We start from the raw sequence: 25,736 nt of genomic DNA on the forward strand, positions 1-25,736 counted from the left end.
CTCTTCTTTCTTACCTGTTTTGGTCTTTTCTTTCTTCGTTTCCCGTCATATTCAGTATTGTCATATCAGGACTGATGATCACAGTAATTATAAAACATTCAGAATATCAAGGGGAGCCACAAATAAGACATGTCTACATTGGCAGAGCAAACCTGGCTCAATGCGGCACACAGACGCTGTTCTGTATGTCATGATGCTTTACAAGACAAGGTGGAAATAAAAGGAAAGCAGTGCTCATTTGAAAAAGACTAGTTTATTATTAAGAAACGGAATATTTTTGTTTGTTTCTGCACTGATACATTTTTAAAGACTGTGTCTAATCATTGTTTAGAATTGTACTTCTGTAAAACTGTTACCTAAATGAAGAGAGATCGTGTCCTAAATGATGAAAACAGCTTCCAAACGGAGACAGATACCATGCAGGTGTCACAGGAAAACAACCATTTTTATGTCTGCAAGTCACTGAGGAGCAGTCAGCGGTGTGTTGAAGAGATCACCCCGAGCATGTTTATCATCGGCTACATTGGAAAGAAGGAATATGTAGTCATATGTATCTTTTTTTTTTTTTTTTTTTTAAATTCAATTTTTTTCAAATATTCTGATTGAAAAATATTATAGAAAAAATATTGCATATTTTTGGCCCAGATTTTGATTTCAAGTGGTTCATTTATTTTGAACTAATGTTGTTTGAAGCAACTTACTTAGAGTACACTCATATGGACAGCAGGGGTATCCATCTCGGTCCTCCGAGCGCCGCAATCCAGCAGGTTTCCCATGTATTTCTGCTTAAACACACCTGAATCACATGAAATGGATCTATCAGTTTGAGTCAGCTGTGTTGGAGCAGGGATACATGGAAAACCTGCTGGAGAGCGGACCTCATGGAACCAAGTTGACTCTGTTGTTATGAGACATAATCTGTATCAAGTTAGAGAAAAATGGATCCATTTCTTTAGAAAACAAATGTTGGATCTGAACTATTTTATGCTTGATATTGTTCCAGTGTTTATTTAAATTTGATTCATTTAGTTCTTTGTAAAAAGAGGTGAAAAGACTCACAATATTAACTACTGAAGCAAGCAGGTTCTGTCAGCATTAGCATTCATGTTTCCATGCAAGCAGCCTGAAAGTTTTCCGGCAGCTGCGGTTACGTTGCTGTGTGAACGTAGAACACAGTAACAGAGCTGCTTTTGTCTGGGTCGGCTTTAGCTGAGGACGGCTACCGACTTAGACAACTAGGGGCATGTCTTCTATATCCCTGGGAACCTCCGAACAAGACTCCCTGGAAGTGGAGCTCTGCATGGGATGGATCTTCTCTTCAGGAACAAAAGTCATTGCTTCCTCAAGTCCTGCCCCGGACTCCGCCATTGGCGCCTGTATTTCAGTCGACCTCTCCTCCTCCATCTTGCTGTCTGCCCTTACCTCCTCAAGGATGACGCTGGTGTCGCACGGGCCAACCAGTCCTCCAGTTTCTGCTTGGTTCGTGTCCCAGTAGCCTGCACTGCTTACCAAGTCCAGGTTGGAGCGTGAGCTCCTGGGAACATATACCCGGCGCTGAAGGAGGAAGATCTGATAGGCCAGTACTATTATGGTAACCAGCAGGCAGAAAATCAGCCCTCCTGCTGAACCTACAGCAATCAGACCCATTTCGGTGTCAATCAAGCAATCGCCACGAGGGATGATGTTGCCATCAGTGAAGTTCTGGGGGTCAGGGGTAGCGTAGCTGGGATCCACTGTGGAGGTTGGGCTTCTGTCTCGGTCTTCTGATGTCTGTATGGTGGAAAGTTCTTTGTCTGCGTCAGCAGGACCTGGCAGCAGCTGGCTGAGCAGCAGAAACAAACAGAGCACTTTGCTGGTTTCCATCGTCTTCTGAAATTAAAAACCAGTTAGAGATTAAATTCTGTGTTAAAATTTTGACGTTAAGTATCAGAAATGTGTGTTTTACTGAGGTGAATCTTAATATAGCATTGCTCATATTCAGAAAGAAAATACTAGCACCAGAGCAATTTTCACTGCATAAACGTTTTGTATTTAGTTAGATTGTCAGTATTTTGTTTAATGCTTACGTGAAGTAATCTCTTGGAGATCTTGCTGTTGAGATGGAGAGAAGCTCTTGCTGCAAACTGGTTTGAGAGATAGTCTCTACTTCCTGAGGCTCTCTATGGGTCTTTTGTGTTTTTTGTCTAGTTATTTCTGTGTCTGCTTTGACGTCACACTTAACAGAGGTATAGCAAAATAAAAAAAAGCATTTAGTGGTGACACAAATATAGCCATGAGCAGTTCTGATCTGGTGTGTACAAAGTTCACCCCAAATACAAGAATTTCGTGTAGATGGCCTAATTTTGTTTGTGACCATACACAACTTCTCCTTTCATTAGGTTCAAGACGGGCCAGATCAACGGAGACCTGCTCATCTACCACGTCCTTCTCACGCTTAAGCCCTACTACGCTAAGCCCTATGAGATAGTTGTAGACCTGACTCATGTTGGACCCAGCAATCGCTTCAAGACAGACTTCCTGTCCAAGTGGTTTGTGGTCTTTCCTGGCTTTGCCTATGAAAACGTAGCAGCAGTTTATGTCTACAACTGTAACACTTGGGTGAGAGAGTACACCAAGTATCATGAGCGACTGCTGACCGGCCTGAAGGGCAGCAAGAGGCTCCAGTTTATCGACTCTCCTGCTAAGCTAGCTGAGCACATTGAACCTGACCAACAGAAACTTCCTGCAGCCACTTTGACTTTGGAGGAAGACCTTAAGGTGTTTCACAATGCCCTCAAGCTGGCCCACAAAGATACCAAGGTCTCAATAAAGGTAAGATTGCCCTGGTTTCAAACTCTGATCAATAATTTGATAAATTAAGAGATTTAAGGGAAATTTGTGTTTCTTCTGTTTATATATATTGTTTTTATTTATTTATTTTTTTGCTGATCAGGTGGGCTCGACAGCTGTCCAGGTGACCTCAGCTGAGCGGACTCGGGTCCTTGGTCAGCCTGTCTTTCTCAATGATGTTTATTACGCCTCTGAGATTGAGGAGATTTGCCTGGTGGATGAGAGCCAGTTCACCCTCACCATGGCCAATCAGGGAACACCGCTCACATTCATGCACCAAGAGTGCGATGCCATTGTTCAATCCATAATCCATATTCGGACACGCTGGGAGTTGTCTCAGCCTGACTCAATTCCACAGCACACAAAGATCCGACCAAAAGATGTGCCAGGAACTCTGCTCAACATTGCTCTGCTCAACCTTGGCAGTTCCGACCCCAGCCTCAGGTCAGTGTGACAGGGCTGCAGCATCCGTAACTATCCATGAAAAGCCTGACATCCTTTACTAGACTCAAAAGACTCAAAAGCAGAAAAAAACAGACAGATTCAAGAATATCTTTCAAGCCTAAAGGTGATAGCTACAATATTAACTCCTCCCTGCGAGTAGGTGTTGCACTCCTGCTGACTGCTGCTTACCAGTGGCCAGGTACACCTAGTCACGTAGGTGGACAGAGAGATGTCAAGTCCAGTCTTCTGTGATAATATTGATTATTAAATCATAATTCTTTTCTGTGTACCTGCATAATGCCATTACTCAATGTAACAATCACCGGTTAAAACATGTTTGGATCGCTGGGATGGGTTAAATGCAGACCTACTTTCCCAAATGGGATCTATAAATGGAAAAAACTATTAATTAAAAGCTGACTGACAAATTCCTAACATCTTTTTTAATGTATAATTATTTATATTATTAATTATTGTCATTTATAGTGATTGAACTTGCCATATTCTTTGATTGTTCAAGAGGAACTGCAGGATTTTCCGAGACTGTGTTTTATTTTTACTTGATTAAACAGCTTTAGTAAATCTGATGGTTACGGGTACCTTATGATGGTTCAGTCTACACAAATATAAACGTCTTGTAAATGTTTTGTAACGTAATCCTTCGTGCCATGAGTCTTTTTTTGGCTAGCTTCATTAAAAACAGTTGCACATGGAGTGTCAGCAAAACAGCTGAAAACTGGTTCGACTTGCATAGTTCTCCTTTCGTGTTTGCTTTCCTCCAGTTGCCATGCCGTTAACTAGCATTAGCAAGTAGCAAGCAATTAGCCGACCTGTCCAGAAGGGAAATGGAAATCTCAGCATGACTTTTGAGCCCCTTTGCTTCCCTCAGTTGGCACCAGCGATTAAAAGCTTGACGGATGTTCACCCTCAGTCGGCTTAGTCTTTGGCAGATATGAGATCATTGAAGCACTTGCAAGCAGTTCAGTTCTACTCAGTGAAATGCTAGCCTCTTCTAAAGCTCCTTGGAATGGCAGAACCCCTGTAACTTTTTGTTAATCTCACATCCAGGTCTGCAGCGTACAATCTACTGTGCGCTTTGACTTGCACCTTCAACCTAAAGATTGAGGGACAGCTACTGGAGACCTCAGGCCTCTGCATCCCAGCCAACAATACCCTCTTTATTGTCTCCATTAGCAAGACTCTGGCAGCAAATGAACCACATCTCACACTGGAGTTTTTGGAAGAATGCATCTCAGGCTTCAGCAAGTCCAGTAAGTGTACTACACACCTGTACAATCAGTGTTGCACCAGGGCCTGAGTCCACATGACATGCCCTAATCTAAAGGAAATGCTCTTCTAATCACACCAAGGAATGATAGGAGACATTTGAGGAAAAACACAATGTGGACATTAGCGCTTACTGCTTCAGTTAGCAAATCCTTGGTATGGTTTTCTTAAATAATGTATCTTGACACAGATTAAATACAAAATAACAATGATATGAGAATAATATGAGCATTCTGATAGGACGCCTTGGTGACATCAGATGAAAGTATTTGGACCAAACTCAGGTCGATTGTTTGAAAATCTTTATAAAAAACAAAGTTACTATCTTCCAGGTATTGAGCTCAAGCATCTCTGCCTTGAGTACATGACACCCTGGCTCCTAAACCTGGTTCGCTTCTGTAAGCATAACGACGATGCCAAGCGCCAACGTGTCACTGCCATCTTGGACAAACTCATCACCATGACAATCAATGAAAAGCAGATGTATCCCTCCATCCAGGCCAAGATCTGGGGCAGCCTGGGGCAGGTGAATACCACTTCAGTAGATGTAAATGTTTGATTTGGACTGTGTAACCTACAACTGCCTGTCCTTGTTTTCAGATAACGGACCTGCTGGATGTGGTTTTAGATAGCTTTATTAAGACAAGCGCCACAGGAGGCCTGGGCTCCATCAAAGCAGAGGTCATGGCTGATACTGCAGTGGCTCTGGCTTCTGGGAATGTGAAACTGGTCTCCAACAAGGTAAGATTTTACAGTTTCACTGTAGCATGTACAGTGTATTAGATGGAGTTTGGGGATTTACCAAAATGAAAATTGTCTGAAAAGCGAAAATGAAACATTGAAAACCCAAACAAATTATTGTCATTTAGTGGTATCATTGCATTTCTGGCCATGAATGACTTTATAAAAATCAAGCCAGTGCAACAGTATAAATTAATTTTGTAGTGTGCATTGTTGGAATGTGCTAAATAAATCAATTTTAAGAATAAATTAAAATTTTCTCAGTTGGACTACCTACAAAGTACATTCAGAACAGCTACTGAAAGTTAAAACAGGATTTTTTCTTGGCCCGCAACAAAAAAGTGTATAAAACAAAGATTCTATTCTGTTCTATTCTATTCTATTCTATTCTATTCTACAGTCATTTAGCAGATGCTTTTATCCAAAGCGACTTACATACACACTCATACCACGATAGGCACATCGGGGGGGCAACTTGGGGTTCAGCGTCTTGCCCAAGGACACTTCGGCACATAGGGGAAGTCTGGAATTGGACTCCCAACTTTCCAGTTGCAATCCAACTGCTCTTCCTCCTGAACTTTAACTATACCAAATGCACCAAGAACTACAGATGTGCAAAGGGGAGAACAAATGTTTCGACCCTTCTACTCATTGAGGTTTAGTGTCGGTTTTTCTTGAAGAAGAAGAGCTTCTCTGCTTCTTCTCAGTGAATGTTGTGGGGAACTTGTGATTTGCGCTGTATGTAGCCAAGACTTGCTTTTGCACAGAGGCTTTCCAGTATGTAACATGTGGTGTTAGAAACGGATCTTGCTAAGAATGTTTAGAGTGGCCGACAATCCTTTAGACAATCCTTTTTAATCCTATAGCCAGTACGTCTTTTACGTTGCGCTGAGACAACGGCCCCTCATTCACAGCCAGATGTAGTGTGTGGGTCAGCGTATTCTCTTCAGATGGCTTTCTATTTTGTCATTTCTTCCATTTTCACTGAATCTGGCGTACACTTTGGATCGGTCAATATACCAGGAGTTGCACGTATATTGGTGAATGCATCGGAAATGGCTGCTGCTGTATGTGACCCTTGAAACTTGAGTGGAGCAGAATCTTTTGCAGCTGGAAATCGGCATCGATCCATTGTGCGGTTAGACTGAGCGTACTGGTGAGGCTGACGCCTGGGCTCCATATGTCTGTTGTGAAACTGATGGCTGATATATCAGCAGCTGTAAGCAGATGGACATGAGTTGCAACAACATGAAACAATTCTGGTTAACTCATCTGAGCAATGTCTGCTCAGCATAGCATCACGGGGCTCAATGTGCTCCACCACTCTAGAAAATTCTGCCACGATTTAGTGGCCATTATCGGAGGGATGTTAGGGTTTTAGGCGATAGTAAAACCCAACTTGGAGGGTTTTGCAGATGCACTTAAATTTTCACCACCGCACGCAAATCATTATCTGTGGCTCTTTTTCAGATATACTGAAATACGTCCATGCGGCAGCCATGTTGGACCTGTTTTTTGTTTTTTTTTTGCGTTCATCGTCAAGAATGTGTTTCATTTATAAAAGTCTTTTGACCAAAAACCAAAATAAGCTTCTGGGCTATTTTCAGTGAAGGTTGTCTGCAGCTGAATATTTGGTAAATCCCTAACGACAAGCATTGTCAGGCTGCAGTGAATGTCAGGACCTCCACACACCACAGCTGGGTGGTGTGTGTGTGCTTTGCTTGTTGGCATTTCATGGTCTTCAGCTCACAACAGATTAAAGGCTCATTTATTCTCAATGCATAAATCAGATACACAGATGAATGGACAGACTCGGTTGTCTCTGGGGTCATTTACATATGTAAATCATTTCAAGGGATTTAGCTATGTGCAATACCACTGGACATCACGGGGGCAGTGTTGAGTTGTATAGCTGACATACAACCAGCAAGGAACAAACCAGAGAAGAAGAGGTACAGGAAGAAGACTATGCAGAATCGGCTAAATAAAAAGCCCCCAAAGAACAACATCATCAACAAGTGTAGACTTGAGTGCGGCAACTGGAAGCCCATTTATGCTCCCTTATGTATGTAAATGGTGACGCCCATTTCAACCATTGCCATACGTTGCAGCACTCATAATGCCAAGCATCTTTTACATTGCCATGCTTGTTAAGTCTGTTCATTCTCTAGTTGGCGGGGCTGAGATCAGAATTTGTTTTGCGTTTTGACAGCAGTTGGTAGTGTTAATGCACCAACCATCCAAAAACACCAGAAGAAGAAAATTACAAAGTTTTTCTTCTTGACTTCTTCTTGGGCTGTGTCCAAACGTTCACCCTATTCCTTATCTAGTGCCCTACATGGTGCTCATGTCATTTTCTAGGTGTGTCCGAATGCCCAGAGAGAAAAAAGTAGTGCACTCAGAATTACACACAATGCATTTTAAAAAAAATAGTGAGCATCGATGGTCACTAGACGGGTTGAAATAGACCACAATGCATTGCAGGCAGAAGCTCAAAGTGGTTAAGAACGTCAAAGCAAGTTGAGAAAACACTAGATCATTCATTTTATATCCTTATTTGTTGAATAAATATGCAATAAAGAAAGGATAAAGAACAATAAAAACTTTTTTTTCACATAGGTTTCTATTGGAATTGAAACGAAGACCTGCCCCGTCCTAATCCTGATAAAATTGCTCCCAATCCCATTCAACTCCCACTCAGAATGATTCCCTCCTGTTTTTTTAAAATGTTTTTAGTCTGTATGCAATACCTTGAATTTGAATGCATGATTAAATTCTGCCAACCTAATTGTCAATACTTACAAAACGTTGCATTGTCAATAAATTGTTGCCATATTGGTTTCTCCACGGGTGTTTGCTAGTTCCATGTCTTATTTCAGTTGCGACTGGGAAGCAGCAGCCAGAAGCAGTATTGGCTTCTGGGTAGTGGAGTTCTCTTTTTTACTTTGGTTACACTGTCACCAAAAATCTTTTTTTTTTTTCTTTTTCTTTTGTCAGTTTGTCGTTTTTTCTCCAGTCAGTGAGCTTAGCAATGCATTTGTAAGAAAATCCTCATCTAAAACTTGGTAAATTTTCTGTGATGTCGTGGTTCAGCTGGGTGTACTCCAGGGTTTTTTACCAGTCCCCTTTATGTTCTCTTTTTACACACTCCTTCTTTTTGTGCTTGTTTAAAACCATATTATTTATAAATCCCACAAAGTTGCAAATACCTTTTAAATCCACAGATCCTGGCAGCCTTGCAAAACCCACAGCTTGTTTTTCAGACAACAAATCCTAGAGAGCGCAGATTTTCTTCTATTTTTAACTTATGCCGAGGTGTTTTTCTTTGGTAAGTAACATCATCTTGTCCAAATTAGCTGACTGTAATAATCGATGGGACACAAGTGTCGAACTGGAGCACAACTTGAGCTTGAACACAAGAAAAAGAGCTTTCTTTGTCCTATGTCAGATTGACTTTGGTCTGACGGCCATTACAACACGGTACAGACCATTGAGATGAGTGTTGTCCAGCTGAGAACTGACTGAAGACAAACAAAACAAAGACAAATATTCATGTTAAATATTTGTGGCCAAAATACTCTACCACAGATGGATAGTATGTTTTTGAATCTTGTTACTTAACAGTGCACAAGAGCTCATTTACATGATGGTATTGTAAATGTTTAGGCCCACTACAGAGGGTTGGATGCACATCTCCTCGACATTACGTAATTATACTCAGACTTGGTTATTTAGGTATTTTTCCTTAAATGTCATCAAATTGTTCTTTGGTCCCGAGTATTTGTCCCCAATACAAGGTTTCATTTTTAAAAACAAAAAACCTTTAAAGTTGAAAGTAATGTCTAGAAAATGTGATTACCTGTATGAACACCGACTACATGAGGGCGTAGTTACCTGAATTCATTGAACAGTATTTCTTTGGATGCGCACAAGGTGTGAGAAAATGAAATCAGAAGTCTGCACACATGTTGCATGTCCTGCCATGATCCTGCTTTCAAACTTGTTTTCTGCAGCCCAGAGTTAAAGTGGTCTAAACTACTCATTCATGCTTCCTAATGCCAAATAACTTCATATTGATATGTTAGTAATAAAAGCTGGTCTAACAAGATGTAGCTGCAGACTTAACTTCTCTGTCTGTAGGATTTCTTTCTAAGTCTAGATGTTTATAAAACACATTGTGGCATATGTGACACCAAAAACTGAAGTAGGAGGACTCGAGACATTTAGGAATCAAAGTAATTTATCACAGAAGTTTCTGTTAGTTTTTTCCCAAAAGGTCATTTTCAGAAAGAAAATTTACTTCATGTTGTTCTAGTTGAATACTGATATGAGAAATCATCATCAATTTGTATCAGTTACTTACATAGTTGTGGAGGGAAAAAATCCAAAGCTGTGAATCGTGCCTGAGTCAGAGAAAGAAAAGAGGTAAACTCATCCACTCACTATTAATCATCTGTGGATCTGGGTCCAAATTCAGCCTGCGACTCAGATAAACAAACAGAACATACACAGACAGATACAATAGAAGAGCCAGGGCCTGGCTCCTATTATAGCAGACATCAGTGTTGCACTGAATAGTAGCCATTGTGAGGACTGTTGACCAAGAACTGGCAGGCAGCGTTTAAGCTGTCGTGCTGCTCCTCTCACTTATTTAAGGAAATTTTCCCAAAGTGCTGCACTGAGGTAAAGGTGTCATATCGACAGCTGCACAACGCTCTATAGAGTACATGTGCTTTTTGCTGATGTGAACTGCTTCCGCTACTGCTTGTTAAGTCAGGACAACCTACTAAACACAATGGAGATTTGTTTTCTGGAGCTCTTTGACAGCCATGATTTGAATAAAAGTTGTTTTCTAACTGGATGCAACCAGGGCTGCCCAACCACGTAGAAACACACAACCAGAGTTACATCAGCTCTATAACCACGTAGAAACACACAACCAGAGTTACATCAGCTCTATAACCACGTAGAAACACACAACCAGAGTTACATCAGCTCTATAACCACGTAGAAACACACAACCAGAGTTACATCAGCTCTATAACCACGTAGAAACACACAACCAGAGTTACATCAGCTCTATAACCACGTAGAAACACACAACCAGAGTTACATCAGCTCTATAACCACGTAGAAACACACTACCAGAGTTACATCAGCTCTATAACCACGTAGAAACACACAACCAGAGTTACATCAGCTCTATAACCACGTAGAAACACACAACCAGAGTTACATCAGCTCTATAACCACGTAGAAACACACTACCAGAGTTACATCAGCTCTATAACCACATAGAAACACACTACCAGAGTTACGTCAGCTCTATAACCACATAGAAACACACTACCAGAGTTACATCAGCTCTATAACCACATAGAAACACACTACAAGAGTTACATCAGCTCTATAACCACATAGAAACACACTACCAGAGTTACGTCAGCTCTATAACCACGTAGAAACACACTACCAGAGTTACATCAGCTCTATAACCACATAGAAACACACTACAAGAGTTACATCAGCTCTATAACCACATAGAAACACACTACCAGAGTTACGTCAGCTCTATAACCACATAGAAACACACTACCAGAGTTACATCAGCTCTATAACCACATAGAAACACACTACAAGAGTTACATCAGCTCTATAACCACATAGAAACACACTACCAGAGTTACATCAGCTCTATAACCACATAGAAACACACTACAAGAGTTACATCAGCTCTATAACCACATAGAAACACACTACCAGAGTTACGTCAGCTCTATAACCACGTAGAAACACACTACCAGAGTTACATCAGCTCTATAACCACATAGAAACACACAACCAGAGTTACATCAGCTCTATAACCACATAGAAACACACTACAAGAGTTACATCAGCTCTATAACCACATAGAAACACACTACCAGAGTTACGTCAGCTCTATAACCACATAGAAACACACTACCAGAGTTACATCAGCTCTATAATCACATAGAAACACACTACCAGAGTTACATCAGCTCTATAACCACGTAGAAACACACTACCAGAGTTACATCAGCTCTTTAACCACATAGAAACACACTACCAGAGTTACATCAGCTCTATAACCACGTAGAAACACACTACCAGAGTTACATCAGCTCTATAACCACGTAGAAACACACTACCAGAGTTACATCAGCTCTATAACCACATAGAAACACACTACCAGAGTTACGTCAGCTCTTTAACCACATAGAAACACACAACCAGAGTTACATCAGCTCTATAACCACGTAGAAACACACTACCAGAGTTACATCAGCTCTATAACCACGTAGAAACACACAACCAGAGTTACATCAGCTCTATAACCACGTAGAAACACACAACCAGAGTTACATCAGCTCTATAACCACGTAGAAACACACTACCAGAGTTACGTCAGCTCTATAACCACGTAGAAACACACTACCAGAGTTACGTCAGCTCTATAACCACATAGAAACACACTACCAGAGTTACGTCAGCTCTATAACCACATAGAAACACACTACCAGAGTTACATCAGCTCTATAACCACGTAGAAACACACAACCAGAGTTACATCAGCTCTATAACCACATAGAAACACACTACCAGAGTTACATCAGCTCTATAACCACATAGAAACACACTACCAGAGTTACGTCAGCTCTATAACCACGTAGAAACACACTACCAGAGTTACGTCAGCTCTATAACCACATAGAAACACACTACCAGAGTTAAATCAGCTCTATAACCACATAGAAACACACTACCAGAGTTACGTCAGCTCTTTAACCACATAGAAACACACTACCAGAGTTACATCAGCTCTATAACCACATAGAAACACACTACCAGAGTTACGTCAGCTCTATAACCACATAGAAACACACAACCAGAGTTACGTCAGCTCTATAACCACATAGAAACACACTACCAGAGTTACGTCAGCTCTTTAACCACATAGAAACACACTACCAGAGTTACGTCAGCTCTTTAACCACATAGAAACACACTACCAGAGTTACGTCAGCTCTATAACCACATAGAAACACACTACCAGAGTTACGTCAGCTCTTTAACCACATAGAAACACACTACCAGAGTTACGTCAGCTCTTTAACCACATAGAAACACACTACCAGAGTTACGTCAGCTCTATAACCACGTAGAAACACACTACCAGTTACGTCAGCTCTATAACCACATAGAAACACACTACCAGAGTTACATCAGCTCTATAACCACATAGAAACACACAACCAGAGTTACGTCAGCTCTATAACCACATAGAAACACACTACCAGAGTTACGTCAGCTCTATAACCACATAGAAACACACTACCAGAGTTACGTCAGCTCTATAACCACATAGAAACACACTACCAGAGTTACGTCAGCTCTTTAACCACATAGAAACACACTACCAGAGTTACGTCAGCTCTATAACCACATAGAAACACACTACCAGAGTTACGTCAGCTCTATAACCACATAGAAACACACTACCAGAGTTACGTCAGCTCTATAACCACATAGAAACACACAACCAGAGTTACGTCAGCTCTATAACCACATAGAAACACACTACCAGAGTTACGTCAGCTCTATAACCACATAGAAACACACTACCAGAGTTACGTCAGCTCTATAACCACATAGAAACACACTACAAGAGTTACATCAGCTCTATAACCACGTAGAAACACACTACCAGAGTTACGTCAGCTCTTTAACCACATAGAAACACACTACCAGAGTTACGTCAGCTCTTTAACCACATAGAAACACACTACCAGAGTTACATCAGCTCTTTAACCACATAGAAACACACTACCAGAGTTACGTCAGCTCTATAACCACGTAGAAACACACTACCAGTTACGTCAGCTCTATAACCACATAGAAACACACTACCAGAGTTACGTCAGCTCTATAACCACATAGAAACACACTACCAGAGTTACATCAGCTCTATAACCACATAGAAACACACTACCAGAGTTACATCAGCTCTATAACCACATAGAAACACACTACCAGTTACATCAGCTCTATAACCACATAGAAACACACTACCAGAGTTACATCAGCTCTATAACCACGTAGAAACACACTACCAGAGTTACGTCAGCTCTATAACCACATAGAAACACACTACCAGAGTTACATCAGCTCTATAACCACATAGAAACACACTACCAGAGTTACGTCAGCTCTATAACCACATAGAAACACACTACCAGAGTTACATCAGCTCTATAACCACATAGAAACACACTACCAGTTACGTCAGCTCTATAACCACATAGAAACACACTACCAGAGTTACGTCAGCTCTATAACCACATAGAAACACACTACCAGAGTTACGTCAGCTCTATAACCACATAGAAACACACTACCAGAGTTACGTCAGCTCTATAACCACATAGAAACACACTACCAGAGTTACATCAGCTCTATAACCACATAGAAACACACTACCAGAGTTACGTCAGCTCTATAACCACATAGAAACACACTACCAGAGTTACGTCAGCTCTATAACCACATAGAAACACACTACCAGAGTTACGTCAGCTCTATAACCACATAGAAACACACAACCAGAGTTACATCAGCTCTATAACCACATAGAAACACACTACCAGAGTTACGTCAGCTCTATAACCACATAGAAACACACAACCAGAGTTACGTCAGCTCTATAACCACGTAGAAACACACTACCAGAGTTACATCAGCTCTATAACCACATAGAAACACACTACCAGAGTTACATCAGCTCTATAACCACATAGAAACACACTACCAGAGTTACGTCAGCTCTATAACCACGTAGAAACACACTACCAGAGTTACGTCAGCTCTATAACCACATAGAAACACACTACCAGAGTTAAATCAGCTCTATAACCACATAGAAACACACTACCAGAGTTACGTCAGCTCTTTAACCACATAGAAACACACTACCAGAGTTACATCAGCTCTATAACCACATAGAAACACACTACCAGAGTTACATCAGCTCTATAACCACATAGAAACACACAACCAGAGTTACGTCAGCTCTATAACCACATAGAAACACACTACCAGAGTTACGTCAGCTCTTTAACCACATAGAAACACACTACCAGAGTTACGTCAGCTCTTTAACCACATAGAAACACACTACCAGAGTTACGTCAGCTCTATAACCACATAGAAACACACTACCAGAGTTACGTCAGCTCTTTAACCACATAGAAACACACTACCAGAGTTACGTCAGCTCTATAACCACGTAGAAACACACTACCAGTTACGTCAGCTCTATAACCACATAGAAACACACTACCAGAGTTACATCAGCTCTATAACCACATAGAAACACACAACCAGAGTTACGTCAGCTCTATAACCACATAGAAACACACTACCAGAGTTACGTCAGCTCTATAACCACATAGAAACACACTACCAGAGTTACGTCAGCTCTATAACCACATAGAAACACACTACCAGAGTTACGTCAGCTCTTTAACCACATAGAAACACACTACCAGAGTTACGTCAGCTCTATAACCACATAGAAACACACTACCAGAGTTACGTCAGCTCTATAACCACATAGAAACACACTACCAGAGTTACGTCAGCTCTATAACCACATAGAAACACACAACCAGAGTTACGTCAGCTCTATAACCACATAGAAACACACTACCAGAGTTACGTCAGCTCTATAACCACATAGAAACACACTACCAGAGTTACGTCAGCTCTATAACCACATAGAAACACACTACAAGAGTTACGTCAGCTCTATAACCACGTAGAAACACACTACCAGAGTTACGTCAGCTCTTTAACCACATAGAAACACACTACCAGAGTTACGTCAGCTCTTTAACCACATAGAAACACACTACCAGAGTTACATCAGCTCTTTAACCACATAGAAACACACTACCAGAGTTACGTCAGCTCTATAACCACGTAGAAACACACTACCAGTTACGTCAGCTCTATAACCACATAGAAACACACTACCAGAGTTACGTCAGCTCTATAACCACATAGAAACACACTACCAGAGTTACATCAGCTCTATAACCACATAGAAACACACTACCAGAGTTACATCAGCTCTATAACCACATAGAAACACACTACCAGTTACATCAGCTCTATAACCACATAGAAACACACTACCAGAGTTACATCAGCTCTATAACCACGTAGAAACACACTACCAGAGTTACGTCAGCTCTATAACCACATAGAAACACACTACCAGAGTTACATCAGCTCTATAACCACATAGAAACACACTACCAGAGTTACGTCAGCTCTATAACCACATAGAAACACACTACCAGAGTTACATCAGCTCTATAACCACATAGAAACACACTACCAGTTACGTCAGCTCTATAACCACATAGAAACACACTACCAGAGTTACGTCAGCTCTATAACCACATAGAAACACACTACCAGAGTTACGTCAGCTCTATAACCACATAGAAACACACTACCAGAGTTACGTCAGCTCTATAACCACATAGAAACACACTACCAGAGTTACATCAGCTCTATAACCACATAGAAACACACTACCAGAGTTACGTCAGCTCTATAACCACATAGAAACACACTACCAGAGTTACGTCAGCTCTATAACCACATAGAAACACACTACCAGAGTTACGTCAGCTCTATAACCACATAGAAACACACAACCAGAGTTACATCAGCTCTATAACCACATAGAAACACACTACCAGAGTTACGTCAGCTCTATAACCACATAGAAACACACAACCAGAGTTACGTCAGCTCTATAACCACGTAGAAACACACTACCAGAGTTACATCAGCTCTATAACCACGTAGAAACACACAACCAGAGTTACATCAGCTCTATAACCACATAGAAACACACAACCAGAGTTACATCAGCTCTATAACCACATAGAAACACACTACCAGTTACGTCAGCTCTATAACCACATAGAAACACACTACCAGAGTTACGTCAGCTCTTTAACCACATAGAAACACACTACCAGAGTTACATCAGCTCTATAACCACATAGAAACACACTACCAGAGTTACGTCAGCTCTATAACCACATAGAAACACACAACCAGAGTTACGTCAGCTCTATAACCACATAGAAACACACTACCAGAGTTACGTCAGCTCTTTAACCACATAGAAACACACTACCAGAGTTACGTCAGCTCTATAACCACATAGAAACACACTACCAGAGTTACATCAGCTCTATAACCACATAGAAACACACTACCAGTTACGTCAGCTCTATAACCACATAGAAACACACTACCAGAGTTACGTCAGCTCTATAACCACATAGAAACACACTACCAGAGTTACGTCAGCTCTTTAACCACATAGAAACACACAACCAGAGTTACATCAGCTCTATAACCACGTAGAAACACACTACCAGAGTTACATCAGCTCTATAACCACGTAGAAACACACTACCAGAGTTACGTCAGCTCTATAACCACATAGAAACACACTACCAGAGTTACATCAGCTCTATAACCACGTAGAAACACACTACCAGAGTTACATCAGCTCTATAACCACATAGAAACACACTACCAGAGTTACATCAGCTCTATAACCACATAGAAACACACTACCAGAGTTACGTCAGCTCTTTAACCACATAGAAACACACTACCAGTTACGTCAGCTCTTTAACCACATAGAAACACACTACCAGAGTTACGTCAGCTCTATAACCACATAGAAACACACTACCAGAGTTACGTCAGCTCTTTAACCACATAGAAACACACTACCAGAGTTACGTCAGCTCTTTAACCACATAGAAACACACTACCAGAGTTACGTCAGCTCTATAACCACATAGAAACACACTACCAGAGTTACGTCAGCTCTTTAACCACATAGAAACACACTACCAGTTACGTCAGCTCTATAACCACATAGAAACACACTACCAGAGTTACATCAGCTCTATAACCACATAGAAACACACTACCAGAGTTACGTCAGCTCTTTAACCACATAGAAACACACTACCAGAGTTACGTCAGCTCTATAACCACATAGAAACACACTACCAGAGTTACGTCAGCTCTATAACCACATAGAAACACACTACCAGAGTTACGTCAGCTCTATAACCACGTAGAAACACACAACCAGAGTTACGTCAGCTCTATAACCACATAGAAACACACTACCAGAGTTACGTCAGCTCTTTAACCACATAGAAACACACTACCAGAGTTACGTCAGCTCTATAACCACATAGAAACACACAACCAGAGTTACGTCAGCTCTATAACCACATAGAAACACACAACCAGAGTTACGTCAGCTCTATAACCACATAGAAACACAACCAGAGTTACGTCAGCTCTATAACCACATAGAAACACACTACCAGAGTTACGTCAGCTCTATAACCACGTAGAAACACACTACCAGAGTTACATCAGCTCTATAACCACATAGAAACACACTACCAGAGTTACATCAGCTCTATAACCACATAGAAACACACTACAAGAGTTACGTCAGCTCTATAACCAAATAGAAACACACTACCAGAGTTACGTCAGCTCTATAACCACATAGAAACACCCAACCAGAGTTACGTCAGCTCTATAACCACATAGAAACACACTACCAGAGTTACGTCAGCTCTTTAACCACATAGAAACACACTACCAGAGTTACGTCAGCTCTATAACCAAATAGAAACACACTACCAGAGTTACGTCAGCTCTATAACCACATAGAAACACACTACCAGAGTTACGTCAGCTCTATAACCACATAGAAACACACTACCAGAGTTACGTCAGCTCTATAACCACATAGAAACACACAACCAGAGTTACGTCAGCTCTTTAACCACATAGAAACACACTACCAGAGTTACATCAGCTCTATAACCACATAGAAACACACTACCAGAGTTACGTCAGCTCTTTAACCACATAGAAACACACTACCAGTTACGTCAGCTCTATAACCACATAGAAACACACTACCAGAGTTACGTCAGCTCTTTAACCACATAGAAACACACTACCAGAGTTACGTCAGCTCTTTAACCACATAGAAACACACTACCAGAGTTACGTCAGCTCTTTAACCACATAGAAACACACTACCAGAGTTACGTCAGCTCTATAACCACATAGAAACACACTACCAGTTACGTCAGCTCTATAACCACATAGAAACACACTACCAGAGTTACGTCAGCTCTTTAACCACATAGAAACACACTACCAGAGTTACGTCAGCTCTATAACCACATAGAAACACACTACCAGAGTTACGTCAGCTCTATAACCACATAGAAACACACTACCAGAGTTACGTCAGCTCTTTAACCACATAGAAACACACTACCAGAGTTACGTCAGCTCTATAACCACATAGAAACACACTACCAGAGTTACGTCAGCTCTATAACCACATAGAAACACACTACCAGAGTTACGTCAGCTCTATAACCACATAGAAACACACTACCAGAGTTACGTCAGCTCTATAACCACATAGAAACACACTACCAGAGTCTTGATTTCTGTCAAAGACAAGTAGAGTTTAAAATCCTTCCTTAAGTTTTAAGTTGACAGCAGTGCTCTTGGCTCGGATATTTGTTTTTCACTGGCCTTAAAAAACAAAAGTGATCTGGTTGTGCTGGTGTGATGAGGGTTAATTTTGCCTGAAAGAGGGGCTGTTGGGATCTTTGTGTTGGAGAATGAAGATTTCTTCATACTCTTGAGCAAAGTTCATCTGTTGGCCAAGTTTTTGACTTTTGATCTTCGGTTCTTTGCGGCAGGTCATTGGTCGGATGTGTAAGATCATCGATAAGACGTGCCTTTCACCAACTCCCACGCTGGAACAACACCTTATGTGGGATGACATTGCCATCCTGGCACGCTACATGCTCATGCTGTCCTTCAACAACTCTCTGGATGTTGCAGCCCACCTGCCGTACCTGTTTCATGTTGTGACTCTGCTTGTGGCCACGGGGCCACTGTCTCTTCGGGCCTCCACTCATGGCTTGGTTATCAACATTATCCACTCTCTCTGTACCTGCTCACAGCTCAACTTCAGCGGTGAGGCTACGTTTAGTTGTTCAGGCTGCCAGACATGGATTATAAAGTCTAAGCATGACTGGAAATAACATGTTTTTCATGATTTCAGAGGAGACCAAGCAAGTTCTGAGGCTGAGCCTGACAGAGTTCTCACTGCCCAAGTTCTACCTGCTGTTTGGCATCAGCAAAGTCAAGTCGGCTGCCGTCATCGCCTTCCGCTCCAGCTACAGAGACCGCTCCTTCTCACCGGGTTCATACGAGAGGGAGACCTTCGCCCTGTCTTCTCTGGAGACCGTCACAGAGGCCTTACTGGAAATCATGGAGGTCAGCAGAATAAAGATGTGCTCTGGAGTTTTACATTTTTGAAATGAATGTTTCAAAATGAGCACATATACAGTGGCTGAGCTTGAGTTGTCGTATCTGTATGTTTCTTTGTTTGACCTTTCCTCCAGGCTTGTATGAGGGACATCCCAACTTGCAAGTGGTTAGACCAGTGGACGGAACTTGCACAGAAGTATGAGCTTCCTCCATCATCTTTCATACTTGCTTTTAATTTGGAATATTTATTTTGTACCAGTGTCCCAGATGTGAGTCTTTTGGATCATGCTTTGTGTTTGGGTTGCAGGTTTGCATTCCAGTACAACCCATCTCTCCAGCCCAGAGCACTGGTTGTGTTTGGCTGTATTAGCAAGAGAGTTAGCCACGGTCAGATCAAGCAGATCATCCGAATCCTCAGCAAGGCCAGTCCTCTGCTCAGCATAGACCGGGTGAGAGCGCGCACTCACAGAGTGTGTGTGCTTTGAACAATCACTTTGTCCCTTTGGTGTAGTGTTGTTTTGGACTCCTTCTTCCTGCATTTCCATGTCCGGGGAGTGCGGTGGGATTGATGCAGGCGTGTCCATCTATTAGGAAAAAAAATTAAGCAGTTGCCTTAAAAAAAAAAAAAAAAGAAGAAGAAAACTTGTGACAAAAAGAATGAAAACGTCTTATACATGAAAAATTGTGGATTTTGATTATGACTCATGTAGTGATCGTTCCCAGGTTTCACTGACATGCAAATTCCTTACGTCAGGACGACATGACATAGTTGGCATCTGGCCTTTTGGCTTTCATTTCAGAAGGAATGTTTCACAAAATGCTTTCATGCAAACTGGTCAGTGGACATAATTAGAAGCTTTATTTTGCATATTCATAACTGAGGATAATGCATTTGTAAATAAAACACTTCAGTGGATGTTAGTGAGCCATCCAATGCATTACCACTCACTGAAGAATCAGTAAATTTATGAGAAAACTCCATCCATTGCAATTACGCAGGTTTGCCATCTTGATAAATAGGGGAAAAAAGATACAGCTATGTTTTATTTACATCAAATCTTTATGATTATTTATTATTTTATAAATATTATACAGAATGCATGAAAATAAATCAAATAAATCCTAAATATCAGGGATAAAAAAGTATCATTTCATATGTGTGTAGAGGTGAAAATGTGGCTCTTTTTTTTTTTAATTAATGCATGCATGAAAGAGATATTTTGGTCTAATTTAGGATTAAATAACAGATACGTCTGAGTGTTTTCTCGTTTAGCTTTCTAAAAGGGTTTTCCTCCTTCTTTCCATGATCACAGGGTCTGGAGAGCTGCCTGAAGGGGCCGGACAACTACAACAGCCAAGTATTAATAGAAGCGACAGTCATCGCTCTGACCAAGCTGCAGCCTCTACTCAGCAAGGTAAAAACATCCTGGATGACTGTCCTGCTCTGCCACCTGCATGGAGGCAGTTAAAATCCAGTTGTCTCAGCTGTTCACCAGCACTGAAATGCAGATTTATGGCTGTGTACAGCCCATGTTCTGACTGATTTAATTGTTTATGTGCAGAGGAGGCTTTTTATGTGAAAACGGTCCCATCTGTAAGTTTGAGAGTGAAACTGTCTCCAAAATCTGACCGTTTTTCTTCACCTTTGCACCTTTTTTTCTCTACTTGAGCCCCTGACCAAACATTTCAGTTGTAACTGTTCATTCCTTCCTAATCTCAATACTTTGCCTCTTTTTATGTTGCTGACAGTAAGAGCCCATTTGTGCTGTTCACCTGGTTCCTGTTGAAACGATTGCACCTGATGTGTGTTTGCAGGACTCCGCCATGCACAAAGCTCTGTTCTGGGTGGCCGTGGCTGTGCTGCAGCTTGACGAAGTCAACCTGTACTCTGCTGGAACCGCCCTTTTAGAGCAGAACCTCCACACTCTGGACACAATGCGCGTCTTTAATGACAAGGTAGAGCACACAAGCTGCGCCATTCAAGGCACAAAGTCTCTTTAGCATCGTTGGGCCGGGAAGCGACAACCTTTCTGCACAGCAGAGCACATTTCCATGGAAATAGAATAAAGTTTTCAAGTGCAGGCACGTAAAGCTACACCACTACCCTGTAAAGAGGATAAATCTAGTTTGTGTACTGCTGCTTTTAAGTAACCAGACCCTGGCTGCAAAATACATGTACTGATTTCTGCTGGTCGGGTTTCTCCCAGCGATCCTGCTGCCGAACAGGCAGTTATTGACTCTGGCACCGCCTAGCATATTATTGTGTTGTGTTTATTCCAACCCATGACCTTTCTTCAGACATTCTTTTTTTTTTTTTTTTTATAAAGATGAACTTTTAAAATTGTTTTGTTGAACGTAATAGGAGCTCATTGGTTGCCAGCCGTCGCTGTAGCAGGAAGCCCCTGCTGCCAGCATTTTGGAGCATGTTGCCTCATCTTTCATGACTGTGGGATGTTGATTTCTGAGACAGCAGATGTGGAGGGTGGATTTGGCTGGGTGCATGTGTCGGGATGTCTTAGGGCTGCTCGGTGCGCACTCGAACCATGCTTGGAGACTATGGAGACATTTTGATGTGTGCACCTGGCCAAATTGGCTTTCCACATGCAGAAACCACAAAAGATTTTTGCGTCTTTGGCAGTAAATGTTTAGATTCACAAAGACATCAAAGGACGTCTTTGGTAGCCAATGAGTTAACATTGATTATCTGTGAACAAAACTGACTGCACTGTGCATGTTCAATCTCTCAAGTAACTTCTGTATCATTGGCTAATATATCACATAAATAAGGTTAGTGTGTTGTGCTTGTATGATGTGTGACGATTTACAGAAATGGATTTTATGACAACATGGCAAAATGTTTTTTACCCTCATTTGCTTATGTCCTGCCCCAGAGTCCAGAGGAAGTATTCATGGAAATCAGACGTCCTTTAGAGTGGCACTGCAAGCAAATGGATCATTTTGTGGGCCTCAACTTTGGTGCCAACTTCAATTTTGCATTGGTGGGCCACCTACTCAAAGGTAAAAATGTGTATGATTTGTACAGACATACATTTGCAGTCAAAAATGATTCAGCCTCCAGCAACATGTACACACTAGCATCTGTTTGTAACAAACAAATCAAACAAGAATAATTTAAAATAGCTCAACACAACGAGTTGTTTCTCCAAATTCAGCTGAAAATGCGACTCTTAATGACCACTGCGGTCTCAAAATGATTTAACTCCCTGAATAGAAACCCCCATATGCAGATCAGGTGTGGAAAATCTCAAGTACCCAGATTGTTGACTGGGACGCTGGCTTGCATTTTAAAGAGAATTGTCCACCTTGGGGGGAGTTTCCCACTGGGACTGAGGGGTCTCCAGTCCATATTCTGTACAGATGTTCCTGTTCACTATGCCGGCTAAGTGGTTATGGTGCACCATGTATTCTTTGCCTGCCAGTATCTTGCACCCTGCTGTGAGGTGCTGGATTGTTTCAGGGGCTCCTTTGCATTGTCTGTACCTGGGATCCTGCCTGGTCTGGTAGATCTGGGATCCTGCCTGGTCTGGTAGATCTGGGATCCTGCCTGGTCTGGTAGATCTGGGATCCTGCCTGGTCTGGTAGATCTGGGATCCTGCCTGGTCTGGTAGATCTGGGATCCTGCCTGGTCTGGTAGATCTGGGATCCTGCCTGGTCTGGTAGATCTGGGATCCTGCCTGGTCTGGTAGATCTGGGATCCTGCCTGGTGTGGTGGATCTGGAGTCCTGCCTGGTCTGGTAGATCTGGGATCCTGCCTGGTCTGGTAGATCTGGGATCCTGCCTGGTCTGGTAGATCTGGGATCCTGCCTGGTCTGGTAGATCTGGGATCCTGCCTGGTCTGGTAGATCTGGGATCCTGCCTGGTCTGGTAGATCTGGGATCCTGCCTGGTCTGGTAGATCTGGGATCCTGCCTGGTCTGGTAGATCTGGGATCCTGCCTGGTCTGGTAGATCTGGGATCCTGCCTGGTATGGTAGATCTGGGATCCTGCCTGGTCTGGTAGATCTGGGATCCTGCCTGGTCTGGTAGATCTGGGATCCTGCCTGGTCTGGTAGATCTGGGATCCTGCCTGGTCTGGTAGATCTGGGATCCTGCCTGGTCTGGTAGATCTGGGATCCTGCCTGGTCTGGTAGATCTGGGATCCTGCCTGGTCTGGTAGACCTGGACCTGCTTCTGTGCTGCCATGATCAGTGCCTCTGTGCTGTCCTTCAGTCCATCCCTCTCCAGCCACTGATAGGACTTGTTTATATCGGCCATTTTGGTGATCTGCCGGTGGTACATCCCATGCAGGGGCTTTTCCTCCCATGATGGTTCTTCCATCTCGTGTTCCTCCAGATTCCATTGTCTGAGACGTTCACTAAGTGCTTCATCCCTTGGTGCCCTCTTCCTGATGTATTCATGGAGCTTGGATGTTTCATCTTGTCCCCGGCCCCCTTCTTTCTGCTTAGTGTATAGTCGCTGGACACTGGACTTGGGGTGGAACCCTCCATGCACGGTGAGCAGCTTCTGTGTTCTGACATCCGTGGTCTGAGCTTCCTCCTTTGGCCAGCTTATTATCCCAGCAGGGTATCGGATCACTGGCAGGGCGTAGCTGTTAACTGCCCGGATCTTGTTCTTGCCATTGAGCTGACTTCTCAGTACTTGCCTCAGTCGCTGCAGGTATGTAGCTGTGGCAGCTTTCCTTGTGGCTTCTTCATGGTTACCATTCGCCTGTGGTATGCCCAGGTACTTGTAGCTTTCCTCTACATCTGTTATCCTGCCCTCTGGGAGTGCAATGCCCTCCGTATGGATTACCTTCCCTCTCTTTGTTATCATCCGCCCACATTTCTCCAGTCCAAATGACATTCCGATGTCCCTGCTGTAGATCCTGGTGATGTGGATCAGTGAGTCGATGTCCCGCTCACTCTTAGCGTACAGCTTGATGTCATCCATGTACAGGAGGTGGCTGATGGTGGTTCCATTCCTGGGTCGGTATCCATGGCCAGTCTTGTTGATTAGTTGGCTGAGGGGGTCCAGGCCTCTACAGAACAGCAGTGGGGACAGGACATCTCCTTGATATATGCCACATTTGATGGAGACATGTTTTTAAAGTCTCCTGTCTGTTTCCTGTCTGTTAATGAGGCTCCAGAAACACTCTGCTCCTCTCTGGCCTCCTCTCTGGACAAACTCTGTCCTCTGCTGACTAAAGCAGCCAGACTAAACCCTCCCAGTCCATGGCTCACTGAGACGTCACAGAGCAGGTCTCAGGCCAGCAGAAAGAAAAGAAGTCCCTGACTTGTCAGAGTCCCAGCAGAACCTCTCAGTCTTCACATCCAGCCTGACGGCTGCCAACATAGACTTCTATCAGAAGCAGATCCACAATGCTCCCAACACACGGCAGCTGTTCATGGCCTTTAACTGTCTTCTTTCTCCAGCAGCTGCTCAGCCTCCCGCCACGCTGACTGCAGACATGTTGGCTTCCTGTTTTACTAAAAAGGTTGCTACCATCAGGAATCACTTCTCTGAGCCTGACCAGCTCAGTCCACCACATCCAGCTAGTGGTGCCACACTTTGCTCGTTCTGCCCTCTGAATGAGGACCAAGTCTCTAAACTTCTAGTCAACTCTAAAGCCACTAGCTGTCCTCTGGATCCGGTCCCTACCGACATCCTGCAGAGCATTTTACCTCCAATCAATCTGCAGTGACCCATATTATCATCTCCTCTCTGGAATCCGCTGTCTTTCCCTCTGTCTTCCAGCAAGCTCGGGTCACCCCGCTGCTGAAGAAACCCACACTCAACCCAGTCCAGGTTGGAAACTACCGGCTGGTCCCACTGGTGCCGTTCATGTCCACACTACTGGAGCGGGTCGTCTTCAGTCTCCCAGTTCCTCCATGATAGAAACCAGTTAGATCCACATCAGTCTGGAACTGGTCTCCTGTCTGCTACTGGTTCCCTACCACCAGATCCACTGATCAGTCCTGGTCCTGCT

General features: G+C 42.6%; 1 protein-coding gene across 1 annotated transcript in view; it reads left to right on the plus strand.

Moving 5' to 3' along the window:
- nf1a (neurofibromin 1a) overlaps positions 1-25,736 on the plus strand; it is a 177,398-nt gene that overhangs the window by 136,224 nt on the left and 15,438 nt on the right. The window contains 12 exon segments of the mRNA XM_079246402.1: positions 2,379-2,811; positions 2,933-3,273; positions 4,342-4,544; positions 4,893-5,086; positions 5,161-5,301; positions 19,176-19,455; positions 19,544-19,758; positions 19,887-19,948; positions 20,060-20,201; positions 21,066-21,167; positions 21,568-21,708; positions 22,644-22,770. Coding sequence (XP_079102528.1) covers positions 2,379-2,811; positions 2,933-3,273; positions 4,342-4,544; positions 4,893-5,086; positions 5,161-5,301; positions 19,176-19,455; positions 19,544-19,758; positions 19,887-19,948; positions 20,060-20,201; positions 21,066-21,167; positions 21,568-21,708; positions 22,644-22,770 — 2,381 coding nt within the window.

This window comes from Telmatherina bonti, assembly GCF_933228915.1.
Source record: "Telmatherina bonti genome assembly, chromosome: 9".
NCBI classification, from domain to species: Eukaryota; Metazoa; Chordata; class Actinopteri; order Atheriniformes; family Telmatherinidae; genus Telmatherina; species Telmatherina bonti.